This window comes from Lingula anatina, chromosome 3 (genome assembly GCF_051362555.1).
Source record: "Lingula anatina isolate TDL-2025a chromosome 3, LinAna3.0, whole genome shotgun sequence".
In the NCBI taxonomy this organism is placed as follows: Eukaryota; Metazoa; Brachiopoda; class Lingulata; order Lingulida; family Lingulidae; genus Lingula; species Lingula anatina.
In genome coordinates, this window is record NC_141769.1 from 10,114,067 (window position 1) to 10,134,807 (window position 20,741).

The 20,741-nt window shown below is 34.8% G+C and overlaps 1 protein-coding gene across 4 annotated transcripts in view; it reads left to right on the forward strand.

The window, feature by feature from the left end:
- Positions 1-20,741, forward strand: part of LOC106156543 (uncharacterized) — a 79,033-nt gene that overhangs the window by 38,916 nt on the left and 19,376 nt on the right. For 3 of the 4 annotated variants that reach the window (XM_087009011.1, XM_087009009.1, XM_087009012.1), the window contains exons 6-12: positions 1,191-1,284; positions 1,456-1,597; positions 1,847-2,000; positions 2,492-3,379; positions 3,641-3,726; positions 4,943-5,093; positions 7,030-7,146. In XM_087009011.1, the coding sequence (XP_086865137.1) occupies positions 1,191-1,284; positions 1,456-1,597; positions 1,847-2,000; positions 2,492-3,379; positions 3,641-3,726; positions 4,943-5,093; positions 7,030-7,146 (1,632 nt within the window). The remainder of the gene's footprint in view (positions 1-1,190; positions 1,285-1,455; positions 1,598-1,846; positions 2,001-2,491; positions 3,380-3,640; positions 3,727-4,942; positions 5,094-7,029; positions 7,147-20,741) is intronic. The other variant, XM_087009010.1, reaches the window with a different exon arrangement.

Genomic DNA, 20,741 nt, shown 5'->3' on the forward strand with positions numbered 1-20,741 from the left:
AAAAAATCTGAAATAGTTATCATAGGTAGCCTATGGTCAGAATATGCCACAGAACCAGTTTCAGTGACCTTGACCTACTTTTTAAGGTCACAGGGGCTTTTAAAGGCAAAATTTGTAAAATTTGAAATTGCCATTAGGCCTAAAGTATACGCCATATGGCTAAGAGCCTTATGGCCAGTAATAATGAGGTAAATCCACATATAATGACCTACTTTTATGCAAGTAGGTCAAGGTCGCTAATGGGCAAACGAGCTCAAAAAAGGTTTGTTTCCGAGATCTCAGAAACCGGATATCCCAGTGCCCAGATCATAGTGGCAAATGGTGCCCCATATATTTATCTAAGGTTAGCCGTACTTTGGTAGCGACTGCTTCATTACTTTTTTTAATATAGATTTTTAAATATTTATGACATTGCAGAAATCTTGAGTTTGGCAGTTTCTCCATGAAACACTGGTTTTTGGTCATAGCATGCTATAGTAAACTACCCCAAACATATACTCAACACCCCCAAATCAAATGTCAAATTTGACCTTGACCCTCATTTTCAAGGTCATTCGGCTATTTTATGGAGAAATATTGAAGTGGGCTAAAAGCGACGTTTTTTTAACCCCCCCCCCCCCCCAATTTGCACATGCTCTTTCAGAATATGGGGTCAAATTTAACCGAAGACCTTCACATGACCTTGTAAGAGCATTTCCACACCTTTTTTGCAGGGGAATCCTCCGCCACTGGCTTAAGCCAGTTGCAGTCTAGTTATTATTATTATTATTATTATTATTATAATTATTATTATTATTATTATTATATATGTTATTAAAATCATCAGAGTGATATAATCATACAATTTAGGAATCATCCAATCTTTTTTCTGTTTGGCCACACACATTAGGAATACTACTGGGGTATAATTAAATAAATGGTAGAGAGGTCTTGCTATGTGAGTTTAGGGTAATACTGAGTATGTGTCATGGGGTCAGAACTTACTAAATTCCTACTTTATGCCAGTTGTATTTTTGCAATGTATGGTTAGCGAAAATGGTATTTGTTCATAAAAGAAAAACTTACGTGTTCAAGGAATAGTTTCCATTTCTCTTAATTATCGGACTTAAACAGCTTCATTCCAGTTGACACATTTTATCACTTTAATGTATTATATTATTAAGACACAAAATTGTTTTCAATTTCTTTAGATTCAACATTTACTGCAGCTACATCATCAAATGTGCATGGAGACCATGACCTTGAACTTGCTCAGAGTGACATTGATGAACTGAAGGTCACAGGGTAAGTAATAAATGTTTAAGGTTTAAGTATGATATTGAAATTGTTTAACCATTTTGAAAAAAGGTTTGAATAAAGGTATACAGTCATGTATTCATTAATAGCATTTGGTTTTGCTTTATAAAATTTGACAGTAGAGATTATGATTTTTGTACCCCCTTTTCATTATTTCAGGGCAAGCAGTGAGTTGGAGATGAAGAAAGAGACCAGTGACACTGAGAGCCAGCATGACCTTGCCCTTGAGCAAGAGGAACTAGCACAGATGTTATCCACTGAAGAAGCTATCACAGAAGATGAAATTGTGTCTGTTCCAAATGTAAGCTTATCCTCCCTCTTCCCTCTTCCATCTTGCCTCCTTGTTTACTAATATTCAACTTCAACATACATGCAAATGCACATGCAGAAACAGATATCATCAGTTACAAATTCTGGCAGCATTACTTAATGCACCACCAAAATGATATATCCCAGATTTCTTGTTTTTAACTTATTAGCAACATGTTTTATAGATCAAGTGAGAGTGAAAATGAAAACAGTTAATCTCTATAATATATATTTTGTTTAGAATGAGACTGAACAGGAACCATTGCAAATAGAACAGGGGTTAGCACTAAATCTAGATATGTTGGAGGACAATGAGAGCACAGAAGCACATCCTGCCTCTTTGGATGTCACATTACAGGAGACTGAAGAAGATGGAGAAACCACACAGGATGAAGGTAACTCTGTCATCATTTTCTGTCACAACTAGCACAATGTGTTATTGTAACATTGAAGCACAATTGTATGGTCACATCTAACACAATGTTTTAGTAAAATGGAAACATTATTCAAAAGCCACAAATAGCAAAACTGACCATTCATTAATTTAATAAACTATTGCATTGTCTTGACTAGCACAATGTATATTTTCTTTAACAATTTGGTTATTATCACAAGTGCAATTTTTATATTATTATATGAAAAAACAGTTGCACTGTACTCCCAACACACCACAGGTTACTACATCTCAGTGTTTCTCACATAATAAATATAGTAATATTTTTTGTCTCCATCATCATAACAGTAAAGTATTCTGTGTCATATTACTAACATGGGGGGAAGGGGGTAATCACAAGATAGTAATGAACCTCAAAACATATCTTGTGAGTAGGGAAGACCTGTATGAAAAATGCGTAAATTAATTTATGGTTTGAACTTTATCTTTTAGGTGTTGCCACTGCTCCAGAAACCGACACAGAGCATGCTGCCCTGGACATGAGGGAACGAGAGAAAGGACCAGATCAAGTGGAGGACACTGACACAGAACAGAGGGAGGGAACCCAGGAGAAAGAACAGCTTTCCAAGAAAAAGACAAGCGTCACTAAGAAGCCCTCACCAGGAAAGCTTGATGGGAAAAGAAAGGAAGAGCTTGCAAAACCAAAAAGGACAAGTTCACCTCGCAACAAAAAAACACCAGAAAAAAGTGAGCTGAAAAAACCAAACACTAAAGTCGGTTCTCGTCTGGCAGATTATATTCATAAACCAGTTGCAGAAAAATCAAACGACAAATCTAAAGATGCTGTGGATTCCAAGTTGAAAAAGAATGCATCCAACAAGCAAAAAATAGAGGGTAGAGAAATAGCAAAAACACAATCCGAAGACAAGAAAAGTTTCAGAAGGAGTCCCACACCTAAAAAAGAGGAACCAAAGAAGATAATCAAAAAAGCACCAGTTAAAAATAAGTGGGATAATATTATGTCTCAACTAGAGGCCAGTAAGGAACAAGACAAGCACAAACCGAAGTCTGAAGTGAAAAGTAAACTTGCACCTATGATTGAAGCAAGTCCAGTCACTACACACTCCCCTGCTGCAAAAAACTCTCCAAGAGCAAGAAGTGGAAGTAATGAAAAGAGGGCATCTACACCTAAAGCTGATTATACTAAAGTGAAGAGTAGGATTGACACCCACAGTTCAGTACCTATACAAAAGAGGAAAGTTTCTCCAAGATTATCTGCAGGTTTAACCAAGGAGCGCAGGGAGTCCACGGGGTCTCAGATGAGTTCCACTCGCAGCAGTAGATCTGATCTCAATGCTTCTGTAATCGAGTCCAAGCAAGGTAAGGTTGCTTTTTTTGTGCTCTTGTATAGTCTTTTTTTAAATGTCTATTTGAAAGACATTTATAGTGTCTGTATTAGTATGTTTTAAGATAAAGAAGTCTGCAGTTTTCATGACATTTTTCACAGGATTTTTTGCAGTACCATTATTTTGTTACCTATGACTTGGCTTGGAAGAGAGGAGTTTCTCAGTGAGGCCTTTGAGTAAGTTTACCTTTTCTGAAATATATATATATGTTCTTGTTTTTTCCCTAAATGTCTAGAAAAACCCAGCAACAAGTTGACCCAGAATTTGAAAAATGAAGAAAAATCTCTCAGCAGAACCAGCATTAACTCTGATACCTCACAGGTTAGTGTTACAGTCAACACATTGTTTATCTTACTATTTTCTGTCACAACTAGCACAATTTACCATATTCCAATAGTTATCATATCTAACACATTCACCAGATCATTTTTGACTGAAATCTCTCATATTTTCAGTACTATGTCATATAAGATACTTCATTACATAATATCCAATTGATTATTAGGCTTAATATTGATACGAAAATTGCAACTCAATTGCCAAAAGCAATATTTTACTTATAGCAAATGACTCAATAGGATTAAGAAACCTTAATCCTTAGTTATAATCTTTTATAGCTTGAAAAATGATGGAAAGTGTTCTTAACTGTTTACCCCTCCCTATCCTCCCAAATTGTGTTATTTATGTATTGAAACTTTATTGGCTACTTGCTCCCTTGTAACATCTGACCTGAAGTGAATGAATTTCTTTTCCAAATGTACATGTTGGTCATTGCTCAAAAGCTTTATACTCATACCTAAATTTTATCCAACATGTGGATAAATTAAGTATTTTTCATAAAAAGATTTGCTTTACACAATTTGCAAATTCTTTTGTAATAGAGGCCCAAAAGGAGACGAAGGGTAATTTTTGTCTTATTTTTACTTTGGACAGCTTGCTCTTGCTCTGTGGTTCACAATTTTTAGTTCTTTTAGAATTTTTAGACCACTTCCTCAGTGCAGCCCTTATCAGAATTCCTTCCAGCATGGTTCAAGACCATATATGTAGTATCTCAGAGTAGTATTATTCAAAATAAAAAGCGAAGAAACAATTTTTACAAAGTTGTGATTTTACTATTTGAGAATCTTAGCAAAATGATAGTTGCTACATGATGACAATTAAACTGTTTTTTGAACTTAGTCAAGTCAAAATTCATTCTGTAGACATTATTGCTAACATCTCCATGTGGTTATACTGTAGTTTACATGAACATGCATGTGCATGAGGGTACGTGTCCTTTTCCCAACTGTATTATGTTTTTAAAATTTGTATTCACAAGAATATACATTGTGTGTGCATATAAACAATGGACACAATTGAAAGCTGAGTATATTTCAAAAGTTCAAATGTTTTTTGTGCTTACAAATTTGCCAATTTGCTGATGAGGTTTAATTTCACTAAAGACCATCCATTATTTTCTTTTATATGTTTCCACTGCATGGGCAGTGAATGTAGTTGTCTGCATGGCTTACTTTGTGAATGTTGGGTGTCCTTTCAGATGTCAACTGTCTCAGTAACCGCCAGTGTCACCTCTTCTCAGGGATCTGTCACCAAACAAGGTTGTAACCATGACAATGGCAGCAGCTCGGCAGTGGCACCTCAGAAACGCAGATCACTTATTGTACCACCCTCGAAAATGAGTCCAGCAGGTAGGTTACTTGTGACTAGTAGAGAACTGGAATGGACAGGTTGAAATGTTGATATGGAGCAGTTTGTTAGATAGATAGATAGATGAAGATGAGTAAATCCTTTATTTCCTTTTTATCTATGCAGTTTTTTTCCTTTTGCCGTCACTGTGACAATGTAAATTTGCATATGAAAAAAAAAATACCCCCCAAAATTAAAGTTCATTGTTGAGGTGGTGGAATCCCCTGCAAAATGTATCCAGATTTTGTTTTTTTTTTATATAGAATAGAGAATGTGTAAGCTTAACACATTTGTAACCTGTGTGTCTCATGAAATCGCCTGATACTTCGAGAAAATGGATAAAATCTTTCACGTGTCATTTTGATAAGATCAGCCCTTCCCACTCTGGCGCCTAATTTAACATTGTGACATTCTCAGAGAAGAAGTGGTAGCTATTTTTACACAAACCCATCAATTTCCCCCTGAATTCACCCTAGAATTCAGCAGATAGTTTCATTAGGAGGGTATTGATCGGTCTTAAACTAAGCTTCTCTGCATTTGATTTCCATGATGACTTGGCTTGCTCTGAAAAAGCTAGATGCGGAATGAGATGTCTGTTTCCATATTGAGGATGCAATGGTGAAATTTGTTCCAAGTAGGTTGTTTTGATATTTTTTGTTTCCATCAATCTTTTTTGTATGGTTTTAGCCTGGTATGAGTCTGTCCATAGCATTATGCAGTTGTTTATTTTATAGGTTATACATTATGTAAACCAAGAGAAAAATATTGTACACTTGAAACTGATCTTCAAGTAGAAGCATTATATTTTGTTAAAAAATATCAATTTTCTATTTTTCAAAGTTCCCACATCATTATATTAATACGTATTTTGTGCACTCTTAAGCATAGATACTCAGTCCTTGGTATACTGCTATTGCTGATGTTATTCATTAGAGCTAAGCATTTTGACCTGCTGCCATGTTGCCAGCCCTGGTATTCGTTAAGCTGCGAAACCAATTGGTATCTCTTAGCTGCTGATAATAATGGTAATATGCCTATTGAAATGAAGCCATGTGATGCTATTTGACATTCACAGTAATGCATTACTGATGACTGCTTATAGATTCCAAATGGAAAAGATCAGTGTGTAACATCCGTTTATGGATTGATCCACAGTTTACAGATATTTGGTGGTGTTCTTTCTGAGTTCATATGGAGATCAAATCAATAGAATAATTAGTTGCTCAGAAAATTAACCATGGACCCAGGACTCATCAAGATATGAAGCATGATTGGTCAGTGTGGTGACGAGCTCGGCACTTTAATGTTAGTCAGTGTCATTGAAACTGACTAATCACAGGAGGTCTTAGTAAACATTCCCATGGTGCAGTTGGCAGGCATAACTTAGCTAAATGACCTCGGTGGTCTTCCAGTTATTCTGAAATCGTCTCTGCTCCAAGGGTACTGAAGTGCTCTGTGGTCCCTGAGGCTGATCTTACATAAGAACTACAAGACCCTGAATTGATTTTTTGTTGCTGCAGACTGTGTGGATTGTAAATTCTGACGCAGAGCTGGGATAAACTGGAACGGCCACATATGTAACGCCACACAGACATTTTCTGAGTGTTAAACACTAGAGGCATAGTGCTTGGTCTAAGGCTTTGGTACAACTGGGCTGAGGTCTTTATTTTCAATATTTACTTATTTGTCTTGAGTAAAAAGCTTCTAAGAATTGTTCAAAGATGAAGTTCGAGGGTTTGTCAAAACTGATGAGTAAGTATTCTTCATTTTGTGTTTATTTTGCAGCATATTTCCTGCTATTTTTTCCAACTAATTAATTAACAACTAATAGTAAGTAAAAGTTAGATTGAAGAAATTTATTTTCATTAAAACATATCATGTTTTCTCTATACATATTTTTAAAATTTGGTCAGATGAAGTTTTTCTGTTATATTTTAGAATCCAGAAGAGGTGCAAGTACTACAGCCAGCTCAGGGAAAACTGCCCCAAAAACTGCTGGAAAGAAAACAGAAACAGGACCACAGAGCCCAGCCACCAGTAATAAGAAACCACTGAGTAAGTCAGAGAGAGTTTTTTCCTTTCACATGTAAAAAAACCCTGAAAGATATTTTTCATTTTGTTCAAGGTAGTTCCCTTGCCACTTGGCAAAATGGTCAGCTGACTGGCTGTACTTGTCATGAAATGGTGTAATTATGTAGTCATCACATTTTGCCATGACTTATTATTTACTCTTAATGTCATTGATTTCATTAATTTTAAATTAGATAAAGGATTTATAAACATAGTCACACTCTTGTCACTTGCATTAAGTGGGAGGGATTATTTTGTTTTCACGGTAAAGTGTGATGCTTTTTTGTGCATTTATAAATAATTATTTCCCTTAGAGACACGCTTGAAGTAGTGCAGATCTGTGGGCAGAATGCTTCAGTAATTTTATCTGAAAATGCATTAACAGATGCCAAGAAGCGAGATCAATATGAAAATGTGCATCTTCTTTGTTACTAAATGATTAATTTGTCTTAGATTGATAGCGTAGGCAGTGGAGTAAATTGCACACATTAAGTCACTAAATGAGGTTGATTGTTACTCAAGCTTTTTTCCCCATTCTGTTCAGCAGATGGTTCTTTGATTCCAACTGAGCAGTCATTGATGAGTTTTATTGTTTCACCATTAATTCTTGATTGCAGATTTTAAGATAATATTTTGAAGTTATTCTATACTGGATTTTCATGCAAAATCTAATTTTGCTTTAGAATAAAGCAATTGTAGTCTTCCTTACATTTCAGAAATAAATGACAACATCAGGCATTTATAACTGAGGAGTTTTATCATTTTAACATATGAATAAGGAAAGATGAGTAACTTTGGGGTGCTTAGATAAAAAATGTCTTTGATACATTTTCAAACATGTATAGTATATTTTTAAGCAAGGATATTATATGTGTAGCCTTAGAAATACTATCAGTTTCCAGTCCACTTTCACTCTTTGATTGGAGAGTAGCACTTAAATAGATGAATGTATTTAGTCACAATGTTGACAATTGAAACAGCATGGTAAAAAACATACTGATATCACTGAGCTTAACCTTATTTTTGTGAAGAGTAAGTCTATTTGTTGGAACAGTTGTCTTCCTAATTAGGTATCACCTGCACAAGATGTAGAGAGTGGAAAACAACAACAACAGTACCTGTTTACCTGTTGTTCCACCTCTTGTTGCGGATATTGATTCATGTTCCACATGTACACTTTCTTTCAAGTTTCTCAGATCTTTCTTGATTGATTCTTGTTTCAGTTTCTGCCTGAAATCTCTCTAGATTAGTGTCCTATAATGTGTTTTTGGTTTACCACAATTGATTCATGCTCCTTTTCCAAATCCGTAAGGTATCTTTTGGTTGCTTCATCTTACTTTTTTAGCCTCTAATTGTACTTGAAGTGTCCATTTGACTCTTTGGGTTTCTTTAATTGATATGTGCAGCTGAGATTTGTTTCTTTATGTCCCTCTCTCTTTTTAAAATATGTGCATGATGTTTTTAGTGAGATTTGATTTCCAAAAAGAAAAGTTAGTTCATATAAACATTTATACAAACTCTTGCACATTTATAGAAGCATGTTTTCTAGTATTTTCCATATTCAATTTTTTTTCATGTGTATAATTTGTTTCTGCTTGAAATAAGATTATAAAATCCTAAAGAAGAACCTACTATGATCTCAGCAGTACGTAGGGGATGTACAGTAATGACTCTGTGTTTTCAGAGGGGAAAATTATCAATAATTGAGGTACTTCATTTTAAATCATTAAAAATTTATATAGCATTATTTATAGTGGTGCTTTTACTGTATAGAACAGAACTATTAAGTTAGCATGGTTTTCAGTTTTGTTGTTACCACTCAATAGGAATGTTCTAGTTTTAAAAATTAATGACTTGAAAAAATACATTATCTGTAAAATTCATGATTTTCTCCATTGAAAAGATTGAGTCATTACTGCTACAGTAGTTTCTGATCCTCAGGTGCTGCTGGCTGACTGTACATCAGAAAGTAACCGAGGTATCGCCTTGGGGAGATGTTTTTCCTCTAATTACTCATGGTTTTTGGCAGTATTCTAGTGGAGAAAGATTCAGTTGAGGTTTTACTCTCGGGATTTTTTTTTTTTTTTTTTTGTTACTCACGATTTGTGTTGAAGGCCAATATAACCAGCTGAGGTTCTTTCAGTTTTTTCTTTTTGTCTTTCCTTCTCTTTTAAATTCTTAATACTCTTGTCAGCATTGGAGTTAACTGACTGAAATGACTGATCTGATGAAGTCATGGAGGATGGAACAATATTTTCCGATCATTACGTGTTGTTTTCTTTAGAAAATGATTAACTGGGAGAAAAAAAACTGCAGTTATTGACTGGTGGTAACTAGACTGATTGTACATCTGTATACATTAGAAGTCATTGGTGGCCATACAGGTTGAAGTTTGGTTTCAGCTTTGGCTGATATGAAAATCAATTGTTACATTACCTTACAATCACTGTGGAGCTTGGCATGTTGGCTGCAGTGGAATATCTTCAGTACGATTTTAGATAGAATTCAGATGGGATGAGTTAACATTCTTAATGGAATTCATTGAGGTTTGAGAATCATTTAAATGCCAAAAGTTTTTTGTCAGTTAGAGGAGTTGAGAATTGGATGCGATTAGATGATCTAGCTGGGTAGTGTGAATAGACTTGCCAGTTTCATAATGGTTTTAGAAGGTAGGTACTTAACAAGTAAAAATATAACTGAGATTGTTTTATCATGAAAATGAATTTATGTATGTTTTTTTAAGTGTAAAATGATTTTAAATTACTAAGGAAACTTCAAGTCAGTTGTCACGTTCTGAGAGAACTGAATGCTGTATGGATAAGCCCCAATATAAGTTGGAATGAAGACAAGTAAAACAGCTAGAATGCATTGGATATAAGTTGTTTGTATAATAACTTTTTTAATTCTTTCATTTTATATCAATTCTAAAGCACTGATGAATGCGTGTGTGTGAGCAGAAACAATTCTATATTTACCTCATGATTGATTGATTAGCTTTTTCAAAATTTTATTCACTTTTTAACCAAAGCTAGAAAATTTCTCATTATTGGAAGAAAGTACTGACAACATTGATTGTCTTTAAGGGAGAATCCTAGGAGAGAAACTATAAATACACTATATGTTGCTCAATGTTTTGCAGTAATTACATTTTCCCTTCCTTGGAGTCTTCCTCAGAAAAAACCACTGAGCGTGTGCATATAGGTGTCTAGGTCTATGGTTGCCAATACTGTCTGGGAGGGTAGTGGGAAAATTCAATAAGTAACTGCTTGTGAAGAATTCTAGGAGATAGTGGAGACTTGCCCATTGATTGCTTGAAAGAAATGATGGCAGAGTTATGGCATACAGTGATGGTAAGAGGTTTTACTTGTTTTTGTCATTGGGTCTATTTATTTTATCAGAAAGACTGAGTCAAACCTTTTTTAAGGTGGTCTTTGGAATGCTTTATTGGTGTTTTGTAGGGTGCTGATTCATTAAGAAGTGTCTTGTCAATACATGTTTTATACAGTGTTTTATATAACCATAGCAGTTGTGTTCTTTTTTGATATGTGCCTACAACAATGAACATTTTTGTTGCCCTATGTTATGTGCAATTGAATCTCACAACTAAGATTTTCCAAACAGCATCGATCACATGAAATTTTATATGATAATGGAAACCAATGGGTATTAACTAAAGTCATTTAAAACATGTCTTGTATTTTGCTCTTAGATAAAATCTTTGAACTGATTTACATCTGTATTATCACATATACTTGTAGGTACAGGTATCATAAGGTTGGCAATTTTCTAGTGGTCAAAATATACATATTAGCGTTCCCCATAATATTAACACTATGATACCCTTAAAGTTAAATAGTAAGAAGGGAGTAATCATTGTAAAAGTTATATAGAATGCATATAACCCTTTAAAGTCAGTGCATCTATTTTTTTAGCAGCCAGTGTTATTCCTGGGTCAGAGATGATGCACATAATAAGCAGATTGCAGTTTGTTAGTTGAGACAGTTCTTGTCTTCTTAAAACACAATGGGTGGAATATGAGGTCTTCGTGCCTTCATACTGCTTGTTAGAATTGCATGTAGCTGAAGTGAATTGGATATTATTTTCTATAGGAAGAATCCAGTGAACACGATGCCAGTGACCCCAAAACTGTTGTCAGGAAAGAATTTCTAAAGGCCACTCTTATTTCATAAGAGCCATGGCATTCATTGACTTGGTCTTCATTCATACTTGCAGTATCATTACAAATTTCATTTTGGTATTGCTTTATTTGTTGCATCAGAATATGCTTGAGTACCCACAAAATATCGGTCTTTTTTGTGATTTACCCTAGCTGAAACGTTCAGTGCCATGCCTGTATATAGACACAAAAATCGAAACATTTCAGAATGACCTTATAGTACCTATCCTTCTTTCTATGGGGGTTACATGACAGACAGTTATCCATCTGTTGTGTTATTGTTTACAGGTAAAATCTGGCAATGTGACATGGGCCTGTAGAGTATCACCTTGTTTTTCTTGGCAACAAGGGTTCCCCTAACAGCACTTTTGTACACCAGTGCCAGATTTAGAATAGAACATCTGCTAGCTTATGAAACACAGAGTGGGTGATCTACTATTATTTTATCACCAGATGGGAGATGAATTAATCATACATGATGTTTTTATTGGGCTATGAAATGATAATAACCCTATCCATCTATTTAATTGTTGACAGGTTATTGCCAAAAGGAAGAGATTCATAGTGATTTCATGATGGTTATTGAGTTACAATGTCTCAGAGTGCTAATATAGCAATATTTTCTTTGTTGAAGTCATCATGAGCATGTTGAAGAGAGTTGTGTTGCAATGTCAACGTTAGTGAATCATTACTGCATTTGGCTGTTAAATTGGTAAGCAAATGAAAGAAAAAAAATGTTAGAAAAGCAGGTAGCTTTTTGACTAGTGAGCTGTTTTTTCTTTTCCTGTTCTTGTATTGTTTTGGCTCAAGAAAAAAAATACCAGCATAGGCATTTGAAAGTTTGATTTCAGTTTGAAAGTACACACTAAGACTCATTTGATCTCCCTGTCTTTATAAGAAAGAGATACAATCAACCAAGACAGTAAATGGGCTTTTTATCAGTTGATTACTAAAATGAATCCAGATAGATGATGTAAGCTTATAAACCAAACTTTTTGCCATGAAACATTGAAAAACAAAACAATGAAAACTTTTCGAACTCCCTTAGTCTTCTTCTTAACCAATGGCTTACATATGTGAAGAATTCATGCAAAAAAAGCTCTTTCAGACTTAAGCTGTTTGATTTATGAATGGAGCCATCCAGTTGTATGATCACGCAGGAATAAATACTCTCACTTCATTTCACACTTTGAGATCAAAGGAGAGCCAAGAATTGTTGTTTGGATCTAACAAGGAAAACAATGAGAATATCAGGTCTGCAGTTTATATTCAAAATATGTGATTTAAAAAAGTGTTCTCAGGCTTGCCCTAGTTGACATGTAGATATGGTATATCAAGTGTCATTAAAAATTGCCAAAAAATGTTGATAGTAGATGTAAAAAATAGATATGAATTAATAGAATTTTTGACATGCCAATATTGAATAGTGATAAACTTGATGGGATATCAATTATATCATATATTAAGCACATGTGTTATATAGAAGTCAATGCATTGAGTCAGAAGTATGTTTATTTTAAATAACTGTTTGATTGCAGTGGTTGATAAACCCCTTCCTTGACACTTTTTTTACTATATTTTTATTTTACTATATGCCGTTTTGCTTAAATTATGAGGCCATTCACCTTGAATAAACGAAAACGAAGAAACAATATTAATCCAATTCAAATAATGTGCCCATTGATTTCAAAGACATAAATCATTTGATTTGAATAAAAAAAATGTAAAGTAACCTTGGTCTTGGGCTGAAAGGGCAGTCACTGATAATGTTGGTTTCTTTGATCACGTCCGAGATCCTGAATTTGAAGATCATGTCCCCGTTGGTGTTTGACTCTCTCCTTAGCCATATCCTGTATGCTACAGAGAGGGACTGTACTTGTGGTTTCCAAACCGGGAACCAAATTCAAAATTATCCTGACTTTAAAGTTTTCACAGCAGGAAGGTTTAAAAAAAGGAGAAAAGGAAATGAAATTGAGATCTTCTGCTACATGTTGTTCTTGCTGACATCAGACTCCTTGCTTTTAGTTGTATTGGAAACAAATTGTGAGGGAACTAGTATTGTAAGCACTGTTGTCAGGACCCAAAGAATTCAGGTTTACTGCTTGACCTTGTACATACAGAGAGAAAGAGAGAGAAAATGTGAGAAAGTCTATCTCCAACTCTGTAGAAATTACTGAAACTCAGAATCCCCATCATTAATAACGCCCTCTCTTTTTATTAGGTAGATAGTTATTTGTTAAAAGTGAGGAGTACAAGGGCAGCTATTTTACCATGATTTTTGGTATGACCTGGCCAGGGATGACACCCTAAATTGACATTGCAAGAACTCAATCAGTAAAAGCCATCTGGCTGATATGGTGTAAGATTTGATGTGGTTTCTGGTTAACCATCCTATATGTATCTGTCGTGTCCAGGCACTAATTATGATATTATACCAACAGTAAACAGAAAAATCCACAATCCACAAAAAATTAAATATATGCTCTTGTTACTTTGCGATAAAGCCATTCCTTCCTCAGCTGCCATATGGAATACAGAGATGAATTTTTAGGGAAGATGCACAGAATAAGGCAATTAGATACTGAAACTCGCAACAGTAATCAGCAGGGCTGGGTTTTTGGTAAATAGAAGTATTTATTTATTTAAATTTGTAGTGATTTCATTATCACCCAATTTCTTATTTTAATATTTAAGCATTGGATGAGATATATAAGCAGTTTCCTTAATGGTTGTACTATATCAAGCAAAAAAATTGTTATGTTTATTAACTATCACATTAAATTATTGGAAATTAGATTGCGGAAAAGCAACAGGTTTCATATCATGGGTTTTAACTGGTATAAAATTAATTATTACTGTTTCAGATTTTAAAAAAATAATGTTTAGATATTTTCAAGTATTCTCCAGTTTAATCTATTAATCCCACTGTCTTCACTGTAATGATTGCATAAAAAAACAGAATGGAAAGCAATAAATCTGCCTGTCTAGAGCTTTGTAAATCCGCAGTGTCAGCAGCCCTCCAATCATTTCAAGCACTGTCAAGTGAGCCGTCAGTGGGTATTGAGAAATGATATCAAGAGTTGTGGTATGTATATCTCAATCATGCTGAGGATTATAGTGGTCATATTGCAATCTGCTGGGTTGGTTTATTGTGTAGCTGTCAAACAAAATGCCTGAAACATGGGGTATACATGTAGTTCACAGCATATGTTTAAGCTATATTTTTCTTGTCTGTGTCAGCAGGCAGGGGTGTCTTATAGATTACAGCTTAAGTCTCAAGCAAGGATATATTATATAATGCTTGTCTTTTGCAGCAACATCCAGATTGGCTGAATAAATAGCAAGGCTCCTAATGTATCATTTTTGCCAATATGCCAATATCTCAGGCTCAAAAGTTTGATGGAGATGAGGTTTTAGCTGTTTATCTGAGAAAAAATAAGAGTTGACGTAGTTAAAGACCTTCATCCTCTTGTTCAATTTTTGCTTCTGAATCATTAGTACAACATTTTGATTTTGATAGATTAAATTCACTTAAAAGGGGATGTTGATTGCATTTTATCATAAGGAACCTGCAGCTTTGTGATCAAAATAAAAGATCCAACCTATAACTGATCTTAAATAACTAATTTATATCCACCAACTTTGTTTATTACTTTATTCATTATTATTATTATTTTATTATTTTATTTATTATTATTATTATTTTTGTAAATATTGTGAATTTAATTTGTTATCGCCATAGGCATCAGGTAGGTAATAAGTATATACAGTGGCAGGTACAAACCACTGTGTGCAACTTGCATGCAACTTGACAATAACACTACATTACACCTGATGTAATATCTCATGAGACCACTGAATATCATTGATCAAAATCTTGAAATATTGGCTGTCTGGTATGAAGTGTTTGTTAAAGAGAGAGAATAAAAAAGTTCAGTTGGTGCCAATTCTATTCTTAATTGTAAATAACTAGTCTTTGTAGCCATGGACAGAATTATGATGTAGCCAACCAATAGGAAGATGTTTTTTTCAAAGTTTAATCTGTTTATTCGTGACCTGTCCTCTGTCACCCATGACAAAAAATACATTAAACATGTCTGCGCAGAATTAGTTGTTCAGAATCCTGATTGTACTAGATTCAAATGCTCATGGCATTTTATTGGATGATTCAAAAAGAGTATTTTGGGCTCGTGATCTGGAACATAACTGGATGTGAGTGAAAAGATTAAAGTTCATCTAAATGTTAAAGATAGCCTTGGGTGTGTTTAGCACTTCCCACTTTTTGTTGCAGGTGTATCTCCAGATTAAGTCACCACAATTATATATGAAAAACGTCTGTAGTTAATTTAATATCACTTCTGCATGTCAGGCTACTGGCGTGTTGTTGACAGCACTCCATTTGGCTGAATGTTGAAACAATTCAGTCAATAATATTACAAATATAATGTAGGCTTCACTTAATAATGCTCCTTTCATTTTATGTACATGTGCTAAATGTCCCATGAAAATATATATATAAAATCCCAAAATTAAAACTGCCTCTTATTTACCAGTATGTGTAACTTTATAGCACTGTAGTACAACTGTTTGAAGTGAGTCCTGATTGTAGCTGTCGCCAGTCACCATTATAGTTACACAAGCTACGTACTGACAGAGGGCATGTAAAGCCAGTAGCATACACCTTATATTATATGTATGTATGTAGAAAACACTTGTGGTCTAAAGTGAACTTCTGAACTTCACCTCTGGGGAACCTGATTACTGTGACGGAGGCAGAGAGGAGTATGTAAATAGATTCTATTACACTGTGGATATATAGATTTGATGGACTTGTATTCACAGCATGGAAAACAAGGGGCTTGATATCAATGAACAAATGGAGAAAAAATGTTGAGATGGGCAGGTTTTCAAATTGAACTGATAGATATGCTTCACTGGGAAAGTACTTGAGACACATATAGTATCCTCAGTGTACTGACACAGAGCTAATTCAAAAGCTTAGCATTTAGGATATACGTATTGAACTGTTGCATACTGTTGCATTACACAAAAAAATTTGACGGTTTTTTTGTAATGTTTTCTGGACCACACCTCACAAATGCAGTGGACCTTTTCCTCCTTGTCTCAAGTTCGTGTGTAATAGATGCCGCCAGAGGCTAGAATTACTGTTACAGTATTTATTTGGATGAGCTGGGCACGCACTGGGTTAACTAACACACCAGTGTGCAGCAGGGACTGCGCAATGATCAAACGCCTCAGGGATGAATTATTTATTTTACCTCAGTGAATTCTGGTGAATTCCGGCACCTTTCATTAATAGTGTGTTACTAAGCTGACAAGGATGTGCTTGGTTTCTGCATTACTGTGCACTGTGGGCTGTGTAATGTGCTTGGAAAAGACATCTCAAGCTGTAACATGTACCCACACCGCTACCCACACTTTGATGGAGGGCAGACATGAATTTGTATAACCGTTGGATGCTTTAAAAGTCATTTGAAGTCGTTACATTAAGATCTACCAAGTTGTAGTGCACAGACTAGCTAAAGCACAAATTTGGAGAGTCTATTTCTGATAATTAGGATGTTCATTTTGCTTGGAAAATAATATCAGTGGAAGCTATAACTTTTGCCTGCATATCTAGAGGACAGAATAGAATGTTGGGGTAGCAGTAGGATGTGAAATGTGCATGGAAAATCTGATCCTTTGAAGTTGTTTGTAACACCTACACCTACCTGTGGCTTGGTAATGGTAGAGTTGTAATAGTTATACCTTACAGCAGATCTTTACTTACACCTGAGGAGATACACATGGGATGCCTGCCAATTTTTTTGTTGTAGTATCACAGCCGGCATTGTTGTATCTGACTGTAACAAGCAAATAGTCCATGTTGTATATGGGAGGAGGCTCGAAAAAACCAGCTGTACCGTGTAAGGGCTGACTATAGTATATATTGGATGATAGTGAAGGTGAGGTGTTAGTAGTAAATTTACCCTGCTTTTTATACCCGTGGAATTGAAATGCAGGATCTGTCAGTCATAGGAACTGAACCTAGAGATTGATTTTTTCACTCTGGCTTTTTTTTCCTCTTTGTGAATGTTAATTGGTCCAAGTTTGTCAGTCACAAATTTCGTAATATTTGCAGACAAGACTGAGAAGCTGCATGTCTGCATGATGATGCAGATGGTTTGATTCTACATGGGTCATTTTTTTCTGAAATTTAGTGGTGTCTTTCTCATGACTCACAGACGGGAAAAGGATCAGCATTATAGCCATCTAATGTCAGACATCACCTTGCTCTCTATGCATCACTCTATACATCATTATGTGTATACCGGTACATCCAGAAGCCGTTAAAGTGACAGTGGATCTTTATATGTATACAGCTAACTGACACTGCCTCCTTGTATTGTTGTTATTATTATTATTACATAGAGAGACCCATTGTCTAGATGGGTCCTCACAACAGAATGCAAAACAGTGAACAAGATGGACCTCATAGTAATGGGAAGATTTTAAACAAAGGAGATACAAACTTTGGCAGTACCAGTGCTAGTGAATCTGGGAGCTCTAAGATCATACGACAAATGCATAAAACACGCACGTTGGAGTTTCAGACTGTGTACGAGGTTATTGTTGTGCCTGACAATAACAATGTGCAAAAAAGTAAGTGCAGATGTATTTATGTTTGTCTGTTTGCTTCTTCATTTATCAGATTTATTATAAGAGGAATTTGTGTCTCACTTTAAATCGAAGTTGATTCTTTAAAAAGTCAACAGAAATATATGTAATGTGTAGGAGTCAGAGGGTAGGGTGCATCTATAATGACATCATTTTATTTTGGTACAGTACAATGTAGAAAATACATCTATATTCATAGGGAGAGGTGTTAGAGCAAATTAGAGAAGGGGATTTTGATTTTTCATTGATGTAAATTAAGATTTAAATGCTAGAAGTTATACAAAATAATTCCTTAAAAAAGCAGTTTATCACAGGTGCAGTGAACACACATAGAGTCTGTATATACTTCCATATGATCCAGGGTGAAGTTTTACATTAAGATTCCTGAGGTAGTGTGTGACAAGGTAGGCATTGCTTAGCATACCTGGTCCAGGTAACTGTCATGGAGACATAATTACACACATCACACAGGTGATTACCAAGGCTTAAGTACTGTCAGGTATGTCATATTGCATTGGCTGTAGGATGTTTCTCTGTATTAAGTGAATACAATAAGTAATTTTTGGTCTGGAAGGGGTAGAACTTGTGGAAATGAACAGGTAGACAGACGGAAGAAATAGGAGAGAGACATACGTTCCATCTGTGTGTGTGTGTGCATTTGTGGTGTAAGGAAGATAAGCGTGACATAGAGAAAGAGTACTCTATTACTAGTAGGAATATTGAGGATGTAGATGTGTATGCTTGTAGAACAGTTTATTGAATAAAGCCATGGTAAATATGATATACTTCTTCATATTCAGGAAAGGTAGTTTGATTAAAACAAAAAAGAAATAGAATCCATTGCCTTTTTCCCACAGTTCTCAATGACTTTTTGATTGCACCAGCTGGCTCCTAATATTACACAAAGACAGCATCAAGCCAGAAATGAATCCCATATTTGGAAAAGACCTTAGACTTGAAAAAAATAAGAGTGCTTGAATTTTAAACTATGTGATAAGGTTGATTTAGTTTATGGGAAGTTTAAAGGAGTGTGATTTATCTTTTTTTCCCCTGCATCTGCATGATGGCTTGTTAGTAAAAACCGCAGAAGGGAGCAGTCGGAATTTCTTGCTGAGTCGAATCTGGATCTGTTGCAAAATGTACTGATATCATTGTTGTTTAAAGACTACAACTGCATCTGTCTTATAAAAAAAGAAGAAAATCGATTGAGCATTAAATGTGCTTATATTCATAGGCTCTCTACAGTTTAACTACAATGTTAATTGCACAAGGTTTGTATTACTGTATAAATAATGATATACAAATAAACTAGATACAAAAAACCATGATAATAAATTAGAAGTACAAACGTTTCTGTCAGTTTTACTTAAATCTCAGCTTTTGCAATCTCCTTTTATTGTCTTTTAACATTATTTTGGTCATGGGAGGAGATTATACAATTATACACCGTTGACATTAGCAAGCCCAAGTTTTGAAACTCGGTAGAGATGGGTTAAATAAATATGAATGTGTGGAAAGTCCAGGTGTCTTTGATCAACTATATGGTACTGAAAGTAAGTTCTTGCATTGGAGCGGGGGTTGGATTGGCAGATGGGTAGTCAAATGATTGGCCCCGTCACTGAGAAGAAAACTTCAGACAATTAAAACTAGCACCTTTCAATGCTAGTTCTTGTTAACAATATCATGCTATAGTTGATATTGAAAAAAAAGCTAAAAAAAGTGTATAGTTGAAAGAAATCTTATACACAGCTTCAATAAAGAACCCATCACATTCAAAAAGACTTAAGCAGAGAAAGTGTACTTGGCTTACTTATCAACAATAGGTTTTTTATAGGAGTCTGTATAATGATAGATATATCCACAGTGAGTGAAGGTGTCACCCCAGCAGGTGATGGTGATGGTAATCATGTTATCATATGCTCTACTGGGGGACACCATTCACACACAGTTGACTGCACACACAATGGAACATTGTAGTTGATAGGCAGAGATTACCCCATGGCTCAGGTTTCAAAAACTGGGAAGAATTTTATGTATGATAATCTTTTTTGATAATCTGGCTACTTCTCTTTTTTTTTTTTAATTTTCAAGTACTTACATGTATTTTCACTGGAAATGAGTTTTAAAGTCTCTATTATTATTATTATTATTATTATTTAGAAATGTTTTATTCATTTGGGAGTGGAACAATATATATAATGAAAGTGTTAGTTTTACTCTCAAAGGTAGATATTGATTCATAATATAAGTACACATATTATTATATTGATCGTTTATTCACACTTATTGATTGGCATCTTTATTCCATCTTTAAAAGCCCCCCCCCCAAGAAAAAAAGGGATATCATAAAATGATTTGACGTAATTATAATCTAATAATAATTAATAGTAATTAAATTAACTCTAGCCCATAGTCAATGTGGTCTTTTTTATCGACATTGTAATATATACTATTAAAAGGCATAATATGTGTTATTATGGGTGTTTTAAGATGTGATAGGAATTGATAAGTACTTTCCTGTACATTAATGGGTTAAGTCTGTCATCTCACCCTTGTTTGACCACATGATGGAGTTGGGAGATGAAACATTACACAGCAAGACAGCTTGGTAGAGGATGTGCAGGGATTTGGAAAATGCTATAAAACCACAAAATAAGGGAGTTTTACTGTGGAGACATTGTTTGTGATTTGGGAGTGTTCGTATCTAGGAACATTATGCATTTGT